Source organism: Bombyx mori, chromosome 16, assembly GCF_030269925.1.
Source record: "Bombyx mori chromosome 16, ASM3026992v2".
NCBI lineage: Eukaryota > Metazoa > Arthropoda > Insecta > Lepidoptera > Bombycidae > Bombyx > Bombyx mori.
The window spans coordinates 14,196,823-14,216,217 of record NC_085122.1 but is presented as its reverse complement, the minus strand read 5'-3'; the positions used below and the strand labels follow the sequence as shown (position 1 = coordinate 14,216,217).

The 19,395-nt window shown below is 44.3% G+C and overlaps 2 protein-coding genes across 10 annotated transcripts in view; one reads left to right on the top strand and one right to left on the bottom strand.

Moving 5' to 3' along the window:
- Positions 1 to 8,412, top strand: part of LOC101736123 (glucose dehydrogenase [FAD, quinone]) — a 19,240-nt gene extending 10,828 nt beyond the window's left edge. Inside the window, exons 3-11 of the mRNA XM_004922711.5 lie at positions 246 to 366; positions 1,053 to 1,198; positions 1,513 to 1,771; positions 2,883 to 3,144; positions 3,919 to 4,154; positions 4,273 to 4,516; positions 5,197 to 5,461; positions 5,644 to 5,784; positions 6,918 to 8,412. Coding sequence (XP_004922768.2) covers positions 246 to 366; positions 1,053 to 1,198; positions 1,513 to 1,771; positions 2,883 to 3,144; positions 3,919 to 4,154; positions 4,273 to 4,516; positions 5,197 to 5,461; positions 5,644 to 5,784; positions 6,918 to 7,013 — 1,770 coding nt within the window. The 3' untranslated portion in view covers positions 7,014 to 8,412. The remainder of the gene's footprint in view (positions 1 to 245; positions 367 to 1,052; positions 1,199 to 1,512; positions 1,772 to 2,882; positions 3,145 to 3,918; positions 4,155 to 4,272; positions 4,517 to 5,196; positions 5,462 to 5,643; positions 5,785 to 6,917) is intronic.
- On the bottom strand, positions 8,404 to 19,395 carry LOC101736258 (microprocessor complex subunit DGCR8). 9 transcript variants are annotated; one of them, XM_062673161.1, is made up of 10 exons: positions 18,153 to 19,372; positions 17,828 to 18,080; positions 16,758 to 16,886; positions 13,166 to 13,308; positions 11,199 to 11,761; positions 10,994 to 11,112; positions 10,673 to 10,795; positions 10,283 to 10,602; positions 10,092 to 10,211; positions 8,404 to 10,022 (listed from the first exon to the last, which is right to left on the bottom strand). In XM_062673161.1, the coding sequence occupies exons 1-10, from the start codon at positions 18,162 to 18,164 to the stop codon at positions 9,741 to 9,743; spliced, it is 2,064 nt and encodes a 687-aa protein (XP_062529145.1). In that variant the 5' UTR covers positions 18,165 to 19,372; the 3' UTR covers positions 8,404 to 9,740. The 9 variants fall into 9 exon arrangements, with proteins under 9 accessions (XP_062529145.1, XP_062529137.1, XP_062529140.1 ...); XM_062673153.1 differs by having other exon boundaries at positions 8,404 to 10,211; positions 18,153 to 18,979; positions 19,162 to 19,372; XM_062673156.1 differs by having other exon boundaries at positions 8,404 to 10,211; positions 18,910 to 18,979; positions 19,162 to 19,372.

Sequence of the window (19,395 nt, the reverse complement as noted above, 5' to 3'; positions counted from 1 at the left end):
AAAACAAACAAAAGGAATCCGTCCAACGGGGGACACATCAAAGGAAAAACAAAATTGTTATTTTTATTTAATTCCAAGCATTTTCATATTTATCTACCTTTTGAACCTTCTCTGGACTTCCACAAATAATTCAAGACGAAAATTAGCCAAATCGGTCCAGCCGTTCTCGAGTTTTAGAAAGACTAACGAACAGCAATTCATTTTTATTTTATTAGATATATGGGTCGTGTTATACTATGTTCCAGTACCGTAGTGACATGGAGTCCGTGTACGACTTCATAGTGGTGGGGGGCGGGTCCGCGGGGTCCGTGGTGGCGGCGCGCCTCGCCGAGGTGCCACACTGGAGGGTGCTGCTGCTCGAAGCAGGTGCCACGACTCAACGACTCTACTCACGACTTCATTCTATATTTTATTAAGAACAGAAAGCGGAATGATTAGTCCCTACTAATCATATAGTCCCTACTATATCTAGTGCACTAGTAATTGAAATGAGGTGGAGTTACCTGTGGACGCCAGTTGAAGCAAGGTGGAACCAGTTGCTTGCTTAATTAATTAGTGGCGTGTGATCATCCTTGGTTCTTGTGACCTCTCAGCGTATAAATAGGATTTTTATTGCCCTTGTAACAAGACGAGCATACGGCCCACCTGATGACGAGTGGTTACCGTCACCCACAGGCTTCAGCAATGTCAGGGGCAGAGCCAAGCCGCTACATACCGTAAAGTACTCTCCACAAACCTCGTTTGAAGACGGACATGTCATAGCGCTCGAAAAGCACCGTGGAGGGGAGCTCATTCCAAAGCCGGACAATAAATCTTTCGAAACGCACTGTGGATGAGCGCAGTGGCTCCAGGTCGTATGGATGATTTTCGCTGGCGGGCGGTACGATGGTAAAAACGAGATAATAGTATCATCTCAAACAATTCCTCAGAATTGAAATGATTCATCAATAGGCCATGTCTCCTCTATGCACGGTACGCATGAAGCAGCCTCGTGGTCCCCGGTGAGCACGTGAGAGCGGCTCCGTTATCAATACGTGAACGTTGGACTACAGGTTTCGACGAGCCGACCGGTGCCCAGGTCCCATCAATGTTCCTGAACTTCATCGGCTCCAGCATCGACTGGGGCTACCACACTGAGCCCGAGCCCGCCGCCTGTCTCGCGGAAAAAGACAGGAAGTGCTATTGGCCCAGAGGAAAGGTCAGTGAATTTAGAATTAAGCAAATGCAGACATGTCACTGAAGCCCTCGCCGCATTGGCTACTCACACTAAAGTAGACATGTCATGGCTTTTTTTTTGCACGGGTGAACAACCTCGCGGCCCATCCGATGTGAAGTACTTACCGGAGCCCATGAACATTACAACATGAAAGTAGTATTCGTAGTGGTGATGGTGGTTTTGGTAGTGGTAGTGGTGGCGGTGGTGGTTATTGTAGTAGTATTACTGCAATAACTTCTTAACGGTCTGCAATGGACTTCTTGACGCTCACTCACCTCAACTGATCAATACTACAGGTCTTAGGAGGAACGTCAGTAATGAATGGAATGATGTATATTCGAGGATCCCATAAAGACTATGACGACTGGGCTGCACTCGGCAACGAAGGCTGGTCGTACGAGGACGTGCTCCCGTACTTCCTCAAGTCAGAGGACAACAAGCAGGTCGAAGAGATGGACACTGGGTATCACGGAGTCGGTGGACCGCTCACTGTCTCGCAGTTCCCTTACCACCCCCCACTCAGCTACAGTTTGGTCAACGCTGGAGAAGAATTAGGTATGATCATGACCCATTTTTTTTTTTTTTTTTTTTTTTTTTTTTTTTATTGCTTAGATGGGTGGACGAGCTCACAGCCCACCTGGTGTTAAGTGGTTACTGGAGCCCATAGACATCCACAACGTAAATGCGCCACCCACCTTGAGATACAAGTTCTAAGGTCTCAAGTATAGTTACAACGGCTGCCCCACCCTTCAAACCGAAACGCATCACCGCTTCACGGCAGAAATAGGCAGGGTGGTGGTACCCATCCGCGCGGACTCACAAGAGGTCCTACCACCAGTAATTACGCAAATTATAATTTTGCGGGTTTCATTTTTATTACACGATGTTATTCCTTCACCGTGGAAGTCAATCGTGAACATTTGTTAGGTACGTATTTCATTAGAAAAATTGGTACCCGCCTGCGGGATTCGAACACCGGTGCATCGCTTCAACACGAATGCACCGGACGTCTTATGCGTTAGGCCACGACGACTACTAAATTAGAATACTCTGCCTAACCGTAGGTGCTCTCTGCGTGTCCCGGGTGTGAGGGACCCGTGGTTGAAATCGTGAGCCGGTGCTGTCGTCGGGGCAAAGTCTTGTTCATTTTAACTTGGTTATTGACATTTTGTTCTTAACAAAACATCTCGAGAACTGTATTAGAATCCACACGAACCGACATTCTGATAACGTTTCTCGAAAATTCATCACTGCACGTGGATATTGCCACGGTATTCCTCACTGACTTTAGATCTTATTCTATCAGAAATCATTGAAATTCAAATCATTGACCTTAACCTAAGCGTCATCAAAAGACACATATTGAGTTTCAAACCATGCTATCGCTTCGAAGATTCAGGTTCCAATGATATAGTTTTATTTTTCATGTTTTTCATGTTCATTCAAATATAACAAATAAATTATATTTAAGACTTGTAGTTCTCATGTTCAGGAGATGATAGGAACTGCATTAATCAGCAACTAGTTGTACTGATATCGAACTCTGATATTGTTGTTTTTATAAAGACCTTACGATGTTGTCTAATAGGGAGTGTCTACGAGGCAGCTTTCTACAGCTGTTAAGTACCGAAGTAAATAACTTTATAATGAAGAGCGGCTCCCGCAGGGTACCGGGTGCGCGACCTCAACGGCGAGCAGCAGGCCGGGTTCGCGATCGCGCAGACCACCAACAGGAACGGGTCGCGGCTGAGTGCGGCGCGCGCCTTCCTGCGCCCCGCCCGCCGCCGCCGCAACCTGCACGTCATGCTCAACACCACCGTCACCAGAGTGCTCATAGACCAGACCACGAGGCAGGCCTACGCCGTCAAACTCAGGGACTCCCGCGGAGGAACTCAGCTCGTCTATGCGAATAACGAAATCATCTTAAGGTGACCCGAGCTCTCTCATTGGTCGGCTTTTGCGAGCTTCGAAATGAGAAATAAGCCATCGGTGGTGTCTACCGCACATAACTACATTTTGTTATAGCATTAACGTTAATTAATTTTTGTTTGTTGTATATGAAGGCATCGTAAGCTACTGAGTTATTATAATTAGACATCGATTGGCGGACAAGGAGAATTTATTACAAAATAAAAGAATAAGGAATTGTGTCAGAGTGGCAAGAACGTCAATTGTCAGCTCTTGAAGATGTAGAATATGTAGTACAATTACGTTGAATAGGCTTGAAGGTTAAGTCTAAGGCCTTGACTCACATTTGGCTTTGTTACTGGTAGTGAGACGACTTGTGAGTCCGCACGGGTATAATAGGAGTAGTAGAAATTAGGCAGCTATTTCTGCTGTGAAGCAGTAATGCGTTTCGGTTTGAAGGGTGGAACAGCCGTTGTACTGTAAAAACTGAAACGTTGGAACTTATATCTCAAGGTAGGTGGCGGTATTTACGTTGTAGATGTCTATGTGCTCTGGTAACCACTTAACATCAAGTGGGCCATGAGTTCGTCCACCCACCTAAGCAATAAATAAAAAAATAATCTTGAAAGTTCTAATGTTCAATGTTACTGAAAATATGGATCTTTTAAAAAAAATCGGTTACGTATTCTTGCAGAGTCAAAGCTAGGCTTATACTCCAAGCGAAGCTTAGGTTTGTAAATTAGTTTGAAAGTAAATTAGAAGTGGAGAATAGAAAGTGCAGTTGTGTGGTGCAGCGGCGGCGCCATCGGGTCGCCGCAGCTGCTGCAGCTGAGCGGCGTGGGCGAGCCGGGCGTGCTGCGGCGCGCGGGCGTGGCGCCGGTGCACGCGCTGCCCGCCGTGGGCCGCAACCTGCACAACCACGTCGCGCACTTCCTCACCTTCCGCATCAACGACAACAACACCGCGCCACTCAACTGGGCCACCGCCATGGAGTATCTGCTCTTCAGAGACGGCCTCATGTCTGGCACCGGTCAGTCTTCTTTATGGTTGTAGTCTATGACCCGAGACCGATCTCGACAGCCGTTTTTTCATTAAAATGTCGGCTGTACGTGTATCGCACCTAAGCACAAAGAACGTCCATGCTGCAGGTATCTCGGAAGTAACGGCCTTCATAAACACGAAGTACGCGAACCCCGCAGAAGACCGCCCCGACATCCAGCTGTTCTTCGGCGGATTCCTAGCCGACTGCGCCAAGACCGGCATGGTCGGAGAGAGGCTGGACAACGGCTCTCGCTCCATACAGATCATACCGACGGTCCTGCGCCCCAAGAGCAGGGGGAAACTTGAGATATCATCCGCAGATCCTTATGAATATCCCAAAATATATGCAAAGTATGACTCTCCTCTTCTGACCTGATTGATACTCATCACTAGTCTAAGTAACTTGTTAACCTTGAGTGCTGTTACTGTACTTATAATAAAATATAATACATTAAATTATACTATTTGAAATCTGCACTACTAGTTGTGGGGTGCATAGTAATGTAGGTAGCTCCCATGCTGACTATTTCTGCCCCCAAATAGCAGCCTTGTGAGCCGATTTTTTTTCCTACTTATTCGCTACTAGCCTAAAGGGCTATTCCAGATTCGCACTGTCCCGTCGCTTGGGTCGGGTATGGTCCAATTTGAATTGAGAATTGAAAACTGAGAGAGCCGTTATTCTATATGTGAGACTCCGACCTAATGTCCCAAAGTGGGTAGGAGTATTATTATAAGTTTCATTATTTGTTAGATTCAGCCAAAAGTTAGTTACATAGTTAAAAAAATATAGTTCAGTGACATTCTTTTATTCATAACCAAGTATGTTTGGAAGCATAAAGTACTGAAATAACTATGATTGTGATAATGTCTGGACTGGGAGCTCGTACGTTTATTGAATGCAATCAAAATAAATCATATTTAAGACTTGGAGTTCTCATCGATACCATAGTGTATGGCGACAATAAAAATCCAGCGACTGTCTCTGTAATGTCGGAATATAGGCTGTACGCTTTCAATAAAACTCCTTCTAGCTACCTGACCCATCCAGACGACGTCAAAACCCTAGTGGAAGGCATTAAGTTCGCCATCAAACTGTCGGAAACGACGGCTCTGAAGCGATACGGACTGAAGCTGGACAAGACCCCAGTCAAGGGATGCGAGAAACTAAAGTTTGGATGTGATGCATACTGGGAGTGTGCAGTCAGGATGCAGACGGGTCCTGAAAACCACCAAGCCGGCTCCTGCAGGATGGGGCCGCGGGGCGATCCCGGCGCAGTGGTCGACAACCTACTCCAGGTAATTAACATTAGTTCTTGTCACTTGTTCTTGTATTTACCAAATATGCAACCACCGCGTTCCTTACATAGACAAGCCTATAAAACGGTCATAAATCCTGTTTAAAGTATACATACTTAAGTAGGTACGTGCTAGCAAGTTACATCTAGCCCAACAGTTACAATTGTTACGGTCGATTGAAGGTGCAAGGACTGGACCGGCTTCGCGTGGCGGACGCGAGCGTGATGCCGAGTGTGACCTCGGGCAACACCAACGCGCCGGTCATCATGATCGGGGAGCGCGCCGCCGACTTCATCAAGGAGAGGTGGCTCGGCCTCGCGCAGGTCAGCTCACAGCATCCGCGGTCCGACTGAAATCTGTTGGTTTGTCCGCGCACATCTCCGGAACTAATTCGGATTCTTTTTTTTTTATTGCTTAGATGGGTGGACGAGCCCACCTGGTGTTAAGTGGTTACTGGAGCCCATAGACATCTACAACGTAAATGCACCACCCACCTTGAGATATAAGTTCTAAGGTCTCAAGTATAGTTAGGTACAACGGCTGCCCCACCCTTTAAACCGAAACGCATTACTGCTTCACGGCAGAAATAGACAGGGTGGTGGTACCTTCCCGCGCGGACTCACAAGAGGTCCTACCACCAGTAATTTGGTTTGATTTTATTACACGATGTTATTCCTTCACCGTGGAAGTCAATCGTGAACATATTTTGTTAAGTACGTATTTCATTTGAAAAATTTGTTACCGGCCTGAGATTCGAACACCGGTGCATTGCTCAACACGAATGCACCGAACGTCTTACCTTTTAGGCCACGACGACTGCAATATTCAAGATTCTCGTGTATTTTTACAGGAAGACGGAGATTAATTTAGAGCACGATACAAGCTTATTAAAACAGGAGTTTAGTAGTTATTGTAGGACGTATTGTGAGCCCTCAAGGGTAGACACACGCAGTGCCGGTGGCGGTTTCCACCATGAAGCAGTAGTGGGTTTCGGTTGGAAGGGTTAGGCAATTGTTGTACTATGAAAGTAAGGCTTAGAACTCCTGCCTCGAGGAGGGTGGCGGAATTTACATTGTGGATTTCTATGGACTCCGCTAAACATTTAATATTAAGTGGGTCGTGAGCTCATCCAACCAACTAACTAAAAGGCCATGCCAAAAATTATACAGCAAATAATTAATATTATTAATACGAAAGTAACTCTGTTTCGTATTCACGCTCATCCCTCTGAACTGGAACAATGTACGCTATCCTTCTCCCCACAGCTGAGCACGAGCCCCTGCCGACGGGACTTAACGTGCGTAAGGGAATCTGCGGCGGACAGCTAGTCTAGATAATAAGACAATCGAAGTTCGTAGCAGTACGAAGTAGCGTTGTCATAGATTTGCCGCTATCAATAGATTCGTATGTATTTTTGTGTTTTTTCATGGATTTGGATGAATTTATTACGTTACAGGCTTCATTCCCAGCGGCGGAGCACGGCGGAGTCTCCAACGTGTTAGCGTCCAGCGACGGAGAGCGACCGACCGTGCGCCCGAAATGGGACTCATAGTTTATCATAGTCTCGCGCTCACACTACCGCTTATTGAACTGCCTAAGTACTGCTTGTAATTACAAATCCATAACAAATTTCAATGGACGGAACAAAACTACCCAACTCGACGTAAATGTGTTATTACTCTGAGTGAACAGAGGTCTCTTGGAAAGAACACATTGTGATTATATCTGGCGCAGGCGTTCGAGTCAGTGTGAGATGCGAGGTACTAAGTCACCTTGAGTGTGATCGAAATTTATTGTACCATTCACCTGATAATATTATTGTTATAACAATATGATACTACTACCTATTAGTACTGTAATGCTATTGGTACGGACTCCAAGCCGTTACCCAGTGTACGCCGACCTAAAATATTCTGTTACTCCAGCAACAGATTTTAATATGATGGTTTCATGTACAAGTATATTTCTGGGGCCAACTTCTCATAGGCACTTCGCGGGCACACCATTCTTTCACTGGTCACAACATAGCACAAAAAAATTATCCCAGTGCTCTTGCGTATGCGTTCTCAAGGGTCCACAGACAACTAATGCGAACTGGGTACTCGTCACTGCGACTGGGACGTGGGCATCGACGCCATAAAATCACAAACCTCCGACGCGTGGAAGAGACAACCGTACGTAATGGCGCAATGTTGGCGGCCGGCGAGTCCGACATGTTGGCAGTGTTAAATAGAATGGACAGCATCTCACTAACACGTTTGAACTCTCCATCCACAAATATAAAACTAAACTTGTGGTAACGGACTACAAGTCGTCGCTGGGTTACACTGGAAGGTAGAACCTACAAGCTGCTCGTAGATGCACTTGAAATAAGCTGCTGCTGAAGACATCATGGTTCATCGGACAAACTTACCAACGACAACCTGTCTTTAACGCATTTTCATTGTCATGAACGAAATCGACAAACTTAAATCGTTGGTGGTAAGAAGCAGGGCAGCGACGACAGGAAATTACAAGGGCGCAAAATTGGGAGGCGGCGACCACGGCCCTTGGTATCATTTTGGTGCCTAGACGACAGTCGCCGAGCGCCCTCGAACGGCGCCACCGAATTGACGCACGATTTTAGTAAAATAAGGATTATCTTGATATTAAGATTTTGGTTCTTTCATAAATAGGATCGGAAAGGATAGGAAAGGAAATTATGTAGATGCATACATGTACATATATGTGTGCATCTACATAATTTTACATTAATGAACGATTTTAGGATTCTATAGAGATTCTATTAAAAACGCAAAGAACATGATTTTATCTGAATATTAAAAATCAATTAATAACATTTTATAGTTAAGTATTAAACCAGACAATTCGATGTCACTTGTAAAATAGGCTGAGAACAGAAGGGTGGATGTATTTATTATTTTTTTAATAAAATGAATCTCAAATTTTAACACTTTATTTTATTTGAAAAGTTCATAGACTACAATAAATAGCTCGGACCCCACTAGCGCTAATCATAATTAATGAGATTATTTTTGATTTGAATTCATTATCTTCTATATATTATATAAAAATGGAGTTTGTATATTTGTCCTATGTGCGTTCCCAAACCATCGGTCCGATTGTGACCAAGCTTGGTACCCTCGTCGGCACCGTGGCCGCGCAATGCTGGCTTCAAGAAATCGATGGTTTTCACACGACCACGGCGTGCCCGGGTGCCGCTGGTCGTGAATAAAGTAATGTTGGATACTAATTTTTTTGTGGTCATTGTCCGATTTTCCTCAAGACATCAACGCCCCGCTCTTGTGAAACTGTCGTAGGGGTGGCTACTCTTGCGCTCCTTCATCCTGACCCGGGACAGAAGGGCCGCGGTCAGCACCACGACGCGCGCGCCACCCGGACACGCCGTGTTGAGGTGGTAATATGTTGCCAACGTATTGCAATATTATGTTCTAACGTATTGTACAATATTATCTAGACTTAAAAATAGGTGGCTCGACTTGAACAATGAAAATAAAACTAAGTATATAGAGCCCTAAGCAGATGATTTAACTAACATTATTTAAAAAGTTGTGTCATGTCGATAGAGATGTAAGTAACGCCATCTGTGATGCCGAAGAGACTAGTACTACAGTACTACCGTTGAAGTTCTGGAAACCGTAGAACCGTCGTGTCGGGAGCGCGGGGGCACACGCCCAGCTGTCGGAACTCACTTCTACTCGAAGAGATGCAGCGGACGAAAGTGGACCATGAGAGTCGTAATAATCAAATTCGAGTCTTAATTTGTATTTCGGTGAGAGTTTTTACTCATCCCGAGCCCCAGCGCAACACGCCTGCACCGAGGAGGCTGGCAGGGCGCGTGCCGCAGCTCGACCGCCGTGCACAAGTAATCGACACAATTAATTTAACGACAGCTTCATTACGGAGACACGGGCCCGCGCGCTGCGGACACCCAGAATACGTTTGTGCCGGTCCTTGGGCCTTCTCACCCCCTCGCATGTGGGGGCGCGCACCGGTGGCGGCATTACCAGGGTTTGTTTTAACAATAAATTAAAAAAGTTTATTATTTACACAAATAATTGCTGTTGTTTTGGGACTTTTTTTTGGGGTTGAATTATGTTTTCATTGAATTAATCAAAATCAGAAGAGGAAATTGAATAATTATATAGCCAGCAGTCGTCTGCGACCGGAGGTGGCGCCCCCCGGCGGCAGCCCCCGCGCGCACAGTATTGTTTCTACTTATTACTTATGTAGAGGGTGCCAGGGCACGTGAAGTCGCTCAGAGCTCGACGTTGTTGAGGTTGGAGGCGGAGTGCGAGGGCAGGTCGTCGGCCAGCAGCAGCGTGCCGATGGGCACCACGGCCGCGTCGCGCTCCCGCAGCTTCCGCATCTCGTTCCGCAGCTTCTCCAGCACCGCGTAGTTGGGCTCGTTGTGGCGCGCCTTGTCCTGCAGGAGCGTGATCTGCTGCTCCTCTAGCTTCTTCTCCTTGCAGCTCTTCACGGACCGCGAACCATACAGCCGCAGCAGTGAGCCCCACGAGCGCACGTGGGGGTGCAGAGCCTGCAAGCAGCAGCGGGGGTCAGGGCGGGGCGTTGGGGGCTGGGGGTCGGGGCGGGGGGCGGCGCTCACCTGCAGGATGGACTGCGACGCGCGCTGCTTGGCCGTCTTCTTGTTCTTGCAGACCACGGTGGCGGTGTGCTTGCCCACCTTCATCGTCAGTTCAATCTTTTGGTTTTCAAACTTTTTCATCTGGAATGGTAAAAGTTAAGTAAGTCTGTGATCAGTCGCCGAAGAGCGAAGTGGCACGTGTCAGGGGGCACCTCGGTGTGCACGTGCCGGTCGCCGGCGCCGAAGTTCCTGAGCAGGCAGGTGCGCAGGATGGCGTGCGGCGAGGGCTCGCAGGTGGCGGCGCAGAACTCGGCGATGCGCGGGTCCTCGATGCCGACGTAGTCGAAGAAGGTGAAGTCGGGGTCGGCGTCGCGGCGGCGGCCGTCCAGCTCGTCCTTCATCTCGGGGATGAGGATGTGGATGGAGGCGCGCGCGGCCGCCGACTTGGCCTGGCGCTTGCTGGAGCCGCGGCCCACGCCGTACTGCATGCCGCCGATGTACACCGTGGCCTGGTAGGGCGTGGCGGCGTTCTCTGCGGACACGAGCAGCGCGTGAGCACCGCGTGACGTCACGGCGCGCCCGCGTGACGTCACTGCACTCACCCAGCTGCTTGAACTCGTAGACGGGCTGCTTCTGCAGGGCGCGGCCCACGTACTCGTGGAACACGGCGAGGTAGCTGCGCCCGTCCATGTTCATGACCCAGTCGCGCTTGGTGGACTTGCCGCCTGCTCGCAATGCAGCCGTCAGTGGCAGCGTTAGTTCGTCGCTAACTACTTCAACTTATATTTTTTGCCACGAAATTAAAGACAAATGAATTATGCTCAAACACAAAATAAATTACAGAAATTATTTTTACATGTGTCTTATGTGGTCTGTTTGTGTGTAGTGTGCGCGTTTGTGTGGCTGTGAGCAGTGGGGGCTACCTTCAGCGTCGTGCGCGCCGTGCTGCGCGGGGATGGCGATGAGCTTGGTGCCCTCGGGCAGCGCCGGGTACTGCAGGGCCTTCCGCGCCTTGGTGTACTTGCGCTTGTCGGCCCAGCGCCTGCACACGGGACACGCTACTGCTCAGGATGCACTCCGACGCGGAGTATACATACATAAATACAATAAATACAGAAAAGCACTCACTTGAAAAGCATAATATTGACGGTCTTAAACTTGAACAGCTTAGCGCAGTACTCGTTGACCTGCTCGTGAGTCAAGTGCTGGGTCTTCCAGCTGGTGCTGACGGTCTCCACCCTGGGGGGAGGCATCACGATCCCGCCGGGCAGAACCACCGGTTTCCTGTTGGCGGGGATGCCATCATCGTTCTCCTGCCTGCTTACACTGCCGCCACTGCTGGTGGTGTCTCCAGTAGTGCCGCCGGTGGTAGCACTGCTGGTGGCGTCTCCAGTAGTGTCGCCTGTGGTAGCACTGCTGGTGGTGTCTCCAGTAGTGGCACCAGTGGTAGCGCTGATGGTGGTGTCCCCAGTGGCAGCGCTGTCGGCGGGGTCCCCAGTAGTGGCACTGGTGGCAGCGAAGGGGCAGCGAGGAACGGGCGGCTCTGAGGCGGCGTCGCTCTGCACCGTGTTCCAGGTCCCATTGCGGATCTGTTCTTGGATCTTGTTGTCAATTTCCTTTTGTTTTTCTTCCTCCTCTAAGTACTTTCTGTACGCAAGACACGGGATGGCGCTGATGGGAATATCGTGCCGCTGAAATAATATCAATCAGACAGTGGGTTACTATGGAACACAATGTTGCCCTCGTCCGAGAACAGAGCCCATAGAGCTCCACGCACGCGCCGGCCCGACGCGGGCGCTTCGAACGAAGAGAGGGAGACTCGGCCGGTCTCTGCCGTACAGTTATATCATTTCAAGTGCAAAGCATGTTGGTATAGATTACATCATTACCTACGAAATTGCCGTTTACGAGCAGCAGGTATACAGAAGTTGAATATACGACTTGAAGTCATCATGACTTGCGGGGCGCGGCGCGGTGTGGGGGGGGTAGGTGGTCCGCAGTCGGGTACCGTGAAATACGAAATGCTTACGATCGACTTCCACGGTGAAGAGATAACATTTTTTTTTATTGCCCTTATAAGCAGACGAGCATACGGCCCACCTGATGGTGAGTGGTTACCGTCGCCCATGGACTTCAGCAATGCGAGGGGCAGAGCCAAGCCGCTGCCTACCGCTTAATACTCTCCACAAGCCTCTTTTAAAGAAGGACATGTCATAGCGCTCGGGAAACACCGTGGGGGGGAGCTCATTTCATAGCCGGATGGTACGTGGCAAAAAAAACCTCTGGAAACGCACTGTCGATGAACGCAGCGGTTCCAGATGATATGGATGAACTCGGCTCCGATGGCCGAAGGTTTTTTTATTGCTTTCATACGTGGAAGAGCTCATGGCCCACCTGGTATTGAATGGTTACCGGAGCCCAGACATCCACAACGTAAATACCGCCACTCACCTTGAGACATGAGTTCTAAGATCTCAGTACAGTACAACAGCTGCCCCGCCCTTCAAACTGAAACTCTTTACTGCCGTAAAGTATATACGATGCATATGTCTATGGGCTCCGATAACCACTTAGCACTAGGAGGGCGGTGAGCTGCTAAGTCAGCGATAGATAGATTATCATCAGCTTTCACTATCGACTTTAATTCGTAATCATCGACTTATTCCATAATCACTCTTATTGCAAATGACACAAATGTAATAAAAACAAAATATTAATCAATAAACAAATGACTGAATATGAAAATATAATTGTTTCAAAAATAAAATTCATTTGAATTTAGAAAGTATTGCGAGTCAATTAAAAATTAAGTTTCAAATGGCCAGCATTTTAAAACTTCATGGATAAGGACCTACTAGATGTATATGAAGGGTGAGGTGCAGTCACCTCGCAGGAGGCGGGACGGTTGACAAATTTTAACATCATACTACCACAAACAAATCCCAATTTTATAAAATGTCTCCATATTTTTGTAAATTTTCATGAAACTTTGCTGAATCAATTCTAAAATAAAATATAAATAGTTGGTGTATTTAAAACATTCGCAACATTGAACCGTCGAGCTCAGACGCAGGCTGGGTGCGGAGTATAGTTACCCGGATGTTCCCTTTCCCGAGGAAGTAGGGCTTGGAGAGCGTGCAGACCCTGGTGGAGCGGTGCATGTAGACCGGCATGCCGCTGTAGTGTCGGACCATCATCCAATCCAGCGGAAGCACTTCGAAGTGGTTGGCGCCCTTGTCTGAGTCAACAAGCATTTTAATAACGTTGGAGTTACGTTAAACAATCAGTTTGTTTTTCCTACCTATGCTGATAGCCTTGAGAGACTATTTCAGATTCACCCTAACGTGTGTAGGTAAGCTCACGGGGCTCAAGCCGGAGTGTTGCTAACACTGGCCCTAGCATGAGCCGTGCTTCGCAGAATCTACCACCGGATCGGAAACGCGAGCCACTGAGAAGATCCGGCCAGAAAACTCAGTGGGCTGTGTCCGTGGGTTAATTCGCTCGTCGAGTCCTTCGTCGCAAGCGACGGGTTCGACGAGGACGGTGACCGATGCTTGTGGTGCCTAAAAGCACCGTTAATGGATCGGAATCGATCCGTAATGACGTGCTTTGGGCGACGTCAACTGTTTACCATTCGGTCTACAGTATTGGGTATGTAGCCCTCAGATTGCCGTTTTAATAGAATACCATTTATTTTTTTAGTGTTTATTAACGGTAGTATACATTAAGTATACTCAAGCAATCAAATGTAAAATTTAATAGATTTCTATGGTTGTCCGCTCATAGTTTAGAGCCTGGATTAAAACATTTTAAAAGCAAACGTCATGACCCGCGCGACGCCGAGTGTTTCTTGTCTAATAAATACGTCGGTGAGTTCGCTGGTCCGTACCTTCCAAATCGCAGAAACCGCGAGAAACGTTTAATACAGTAATCCCCCCTATAACACTGTAGATTGCTTCCGCGTTATAGAAAACACGCTGTAGCAGTATTCTCGCATAACGCACTTGTATGACCCCATATATGTAACGTGTTACGTACAAATAATTAATTTAATTTTGTACCAAGACAATTAACACAATATGCAAAGGTATAGTAATCGGCACGAGTCTTGTGCTCTCGACGAGAGTGGGGTGCCATCTGCGCATCGTACACATAGGGTCAAAATAAATGGTTCACTCATGTGTTTAATATTAGTGGTTAAACTCGGTTAAAGTATGAAATTGCCGATTTGTACTGAAAATTTTTTATTCGTTTTATTAATTTCGTTTTAACATATTTATCTAATCAAAATATCTACCATTATTATCTATACATTGCTGCCATCTAATAGGATGGTCATTTATGCCTTTGCGATAGAACTCTGATGATCTAGATTCTACTTACTGTGTGAAAGCATTTTGTACTGCCTCCTGGGAAGAAAACTTTTTATCACATAGAAAATTGTCCAAATCACGAAAGGAATTGTAGTTCGAGGGAGCAAGGTCTGGCGAATACGACGACAGGTTCCTAATAGCGGTTCCTGTAGAGTTAAAACGGTTTCTCGTGCTGTATGAGGTCTCGCGTTATCGTGAAGCAATAATGGAGCAAAATACACGAAATAAAAAATCTTCATTCTATCATAAATGACATACCATACATCATATCATCGATCTTTACGTGGTTACCGGAGCCCGTATACATCTACTATGTAAATGCCACAGATTAATTGAGATATAAGTTTTGAGGTTTCAGTATAGTTACAACAGCTGCTCCACCCTTCAGACCGAAACGCATTACTGCTTCACGGCAGAAATAGACAAGATGGTGGTACCCACCCGTGCGGACTCACAAGAGTAAACAGAGTCCAGCAAACGATCACTTTTCCTATATAGCTCTTTTATTTTATTCACTTTTTGGCACAGTTTATTCCAATCAGTGACAGTCATCAAATTGACTTTTTATTTAATTATGTCGGTCACAGCTTTAACTACTCCAACTAACGTTCTCGCTGCTAACATGAAAGTATAGATAGTTTACTGTTAGTTAAAATTTGCAAATCATTTACATAATTGATGTTATTTTCTTTATCAGTATTGTTGACTACTTTACTACCTAACACTGTATATATATATATGGTTTCATTTTGAGAATAAAGTTTAAAATATTACATTATTAGAATATTATAATAATACTAAGTTGATAAATACTTACTAAAGACAATAGACAAACGGAGACCTCAATATTTTTGAACCAAGACTCAAGGGATTTGTCAGTTGTGTGAAGGATAGGAGGAAGGATATCCTATTTAACAATGGCTAGTTATCGATATTGAATGTGTGAGAATTAATCTTCATGTTATACCCTGGAGAGGGATGAAATTTTGTGTTGGTTGTATTGTAGTTGTCTACATACGTGGATACTTCGTATTATTTTTTTTGCTTTTTTTTCCCCTGGAACTCGTAATTTTATTTTCAATAACCAATGCAGAGGCTCGCTCGCTATGTACATTAATACAGGTTTGCTTAGTGCATATATTATTTAGACTGCAATCCAGATCAGACTTAGGTACTATTTGTACGATTTAGTTAATATGTAATGTACTATAATTATTGTGATTTGTTTTGTACATCAATAAAATATATATAAAAATTGAATGAGTTTGAAAAAAAAAATGTGGGGCTATTAAAATTGGACAAAAGTGTAGTTTGCTGCAGTGATGCGCGTGCACAACACAGGGAACCAATCACAACTGACGGCAGGTGACGTGCCGCGGGTAGATCCAATCACGTAATCAATATGGCTTACGCACCCCCGTTCTTGCCTCGTTCCTCCAAACAGACCCAAAAATGGACTTCTGCGCATGTCAAGGTCAGAGCTCAAGACTCGTGCCGACTTATAAACTGTACAAATCATTATAAATTTCACAATACAGTAATAGTAAAACGTGCAAAATGCCCGCGTTATATGGGGTATACCCGTGTTATACGAAGGACTGAATTCGCGTAATATGAAAATCCGTTATAAGAGTACCGTGTTATAAGGGCTTAATGGAAGTGATATAACAGTGAGTGCCTATTTGGTGGAGTAAAATGTATTCAGTGCGCATTTAATTCGTATAACCAGTAATAATTCAGATATCACTATTCGCATCTTTTAATATATGTGGCCAGCCTTAATGTTAACTACGAATCATATTATGATACCTTCTGTAAAACACAGTTCAAGGGTTGGCGGAAGAAGAGGTTGTTCGCTAAGTACAAGTACTCATTATTCCAAAACTATTTACTTCGATTATTCTAATAAAGAACTACCTACAGTTGTCGGCTTGACGCACCCTCTTGAGGGACACCCTGTATCTGATATACTTTTTAGATAGTTGGTTACGACTGAGATTTGGGGAATAAAAATATCGTTATGAATCAATGAATCGGTCACCTACCAATTTAAAATGAAACTGTAAAACTAATAGTAATTAGATGGGTAGGAGCCTGCCTTTTACAAAACACTGCACCGGTATCACACGACTCCCATATGCGATAGTTTCATACAATTGCCCATTGGGTGCATGGATACTGTGATGTGATTTAGACTATAAGAGATAACTTGTGAGGAGCCCAATAAAAACCATCTCTCACAATTCTCATGACAGGGCAGTGTCACCAAAGGAGTTATTGTATTGCCAGTGTTTGTTGAAGTCAATTAACTTACCTTCTAAAACAATTTTCTTTCCCATAACGTATGCCTTCTCCTTAGGTTTAGGAGCACCCTTAAAGCCCTCCGGAAGATCTTCATCTAACATTTTCTCTATTTCATCTTCGGGCACACCTTCTGATTTTCCTAAAATATATTATTAATTAATAAAGTAGTAGACGACATTGTAAATAGTTACTTAAAATATACCTATTAAGTTAGAAAACAATTGACGAAATCATCACAATTTAATTGGGATTTTGCATAATTATCATGCCTATAACACTTCCTTCTTAACTATTCCTACAGTAAAGCAACCATGCATATGGATTCAACATTAGTATACTTGAGCCTGTCGCCCTTCGCATCAACATTGGTGTGTCTATGGGTCTAAGAATGAAAGCTCATCAATCAATTTATGCTAATAAAAAACTTTAACCTTTGAATCTACATTAGTTGCAAGTGTTTTTGTATCTTAACACTAAGTTGTCTGTCAATATCATATATACATAATTACTGTAGTAGGGCATGCTGTGAGCCTGAGCAAGTAGCCATATCAGCCCATTTTTGTTACAAAGCAGTTAGGTGTCAATTTAAAGTGTGGGCAGCTGTTATACAATACAATGGAGGTTCAACCTAGACATGTAATATTATTATAATACCTCATATTTTTAATGGGTGACAGTATTCACACATGAGATGTCTATGTGCTCCAATAATCACTATACTTCAGGTGAGCCATGAGCTCGTTCATCAAATTTTACTATATAGACAGAATGCAGGTAAAATACTGCATTATCTTTCTCCTAAGTTGTGTTAAAACCTTGAGTATTCAAAATTGTAATGTTTTCACTCTGTTGTGTATTCTACCATTATCAATTACTCTGTATAGTAAAAGCAAGAATACTTTTTTATTGTATATCCGGTGAACTGATTTGACCTATCTACTATTTGTTATAAGGAATCACTTGATTTTTATTTTTGTGGGTTTTAATTTTTTACTTCACATAACACTTCTAATGCATGCACTTACTCAATATTCAATAGATTCAAGAACAACACCGAAACATAGTTAATAAGGAGCCTACCCTCAGTGGACTCTGTATCCTCGTCATTACTATCTTCTTCGTTGGACTTCACCTCATCTAGAACTTTGAATTCCCGCAGCTGCTGCAGCTCAGTAGGGGTCACATAATCAGTATATTTATCAGTACTTATCTTAAAGTCTTTGTTATTATCTACAATGGACACATCTTGAGTGAAATCAACATCTTCTACCGAATTGTCCACCTTTGGCTTCTTCGCTGGTGGCATATGCTGATCTTCCTCATTCATTTTATTCTGTTTAAAAACGTGCGTTCATTGAAAATGTTTTTAATGAAATAGGAACACATTAATTTATCTTCAACATACCATGTTAGGCATAATCCATTAAATTACATAAACTAAGATACACGTTGATAACAATAACTTTACAATTCTGACACTAATGAATTTTACACATTACTTTCAAACTGCTGAAAAATAGCTATATGTAATAAACCTTTTTACTCTTGAGAGGTTTTCAATAAAATAAATTTGGAACAGTCCATGTTATAAAATTTATTTTATATCCTGATTTTAGCAGACTTAATAACTAGATATTGACATTCTCAAAAAAAAAATCAAAAAAATCTTACTATTAATTTTTTTGTTACTAAACAATGATGGTAAAAGAAAATAATGCTCTACAAAATGTCATTTTTAAAATTCATCAAAAATGTGCAAATATTCATTTGCTAAGAAGCTACTTATATTATTTTGTGTTGCATTCAATTTCTAAATTGGAGTAGTTTGAGGTGCATTTCTCAGGATTTTTTTGTATTACAATACTCAAATCAAATAGACATTTAGAGGCACTTTCACCTCAGCGTACAGAAATTAACTAAATACCCAAAGTGATGTAACACAGTCCACAGATAGCGATGGCACTTAAAATCCTATGTGTTCCAACAGTTGGATTTCAGCCATCACTTGCTGTAAACCTTAGTTAGTAGCGGGACCGAGAGCAAGACGTGCAAAGCGGCCATGAAGACTTCAGCAGGATTGCGACAGACCAGAACCTCTGATATAAACACCGAGTCTAGTCTGTAGCAAAACCGCAACGTTACAGGACGACTGGACTCTATACCTCCTTAACCGCTCCCGGGCAGACGCGTTCCTGTAGAATTTCTGTTGCTATCCTTCAAAACGATCAAACACTGCATTAAAGAAAATGCAAATTATGACCTGGTTATAAGCGTATGTATTCACGATACATATTTCGACAAAAACCTATAAGTATGTAAATCAGATGTGGCTTGGTGATAGCTTATATTCATTGTTAGAGACAGTAAATTTCAGTTTCATTACTAGTACCGTACGTTATGTGCGAGATACTTACGCTCGTGACTGAAAAGGTTAATCAATAATCAATAAAACATGTATTTAGGGAAATCTGATAAACTTATTTTGCAACCACACACCGTCGAAAACGGCTAGCGTGTCTGAGCACTTAGTAAAATAGTGTTGAATGAATATGGTACCGTACCGACTTTTAGGAAATAACGATAAATTTTCAGAAGACAAGAGCTATCCTCGTTTTTTTAGGGAACTTTATGACCTGGTAACTAAGACC

Excerpts from the sequence above, each read along its gene's own strand:
- LOC101736258 (XM_062673153.1), bottom strand. Across the intron at positions 11,762-13,165 it reads TCGGGAAAGGGAACATCCGG|CGGCACGATATTCCCATCAG; the intron begins GTAACTATACTC and ends ATATTATTTCAG. Across the intron at positions 11,113-11,198 it reads GTCAATATTATGCTTTTCAA|GCGCTGGGCCGACAAGCGCA; the intron begins GTGAGTGCTTTT and ends TCCCGTGTGCAG.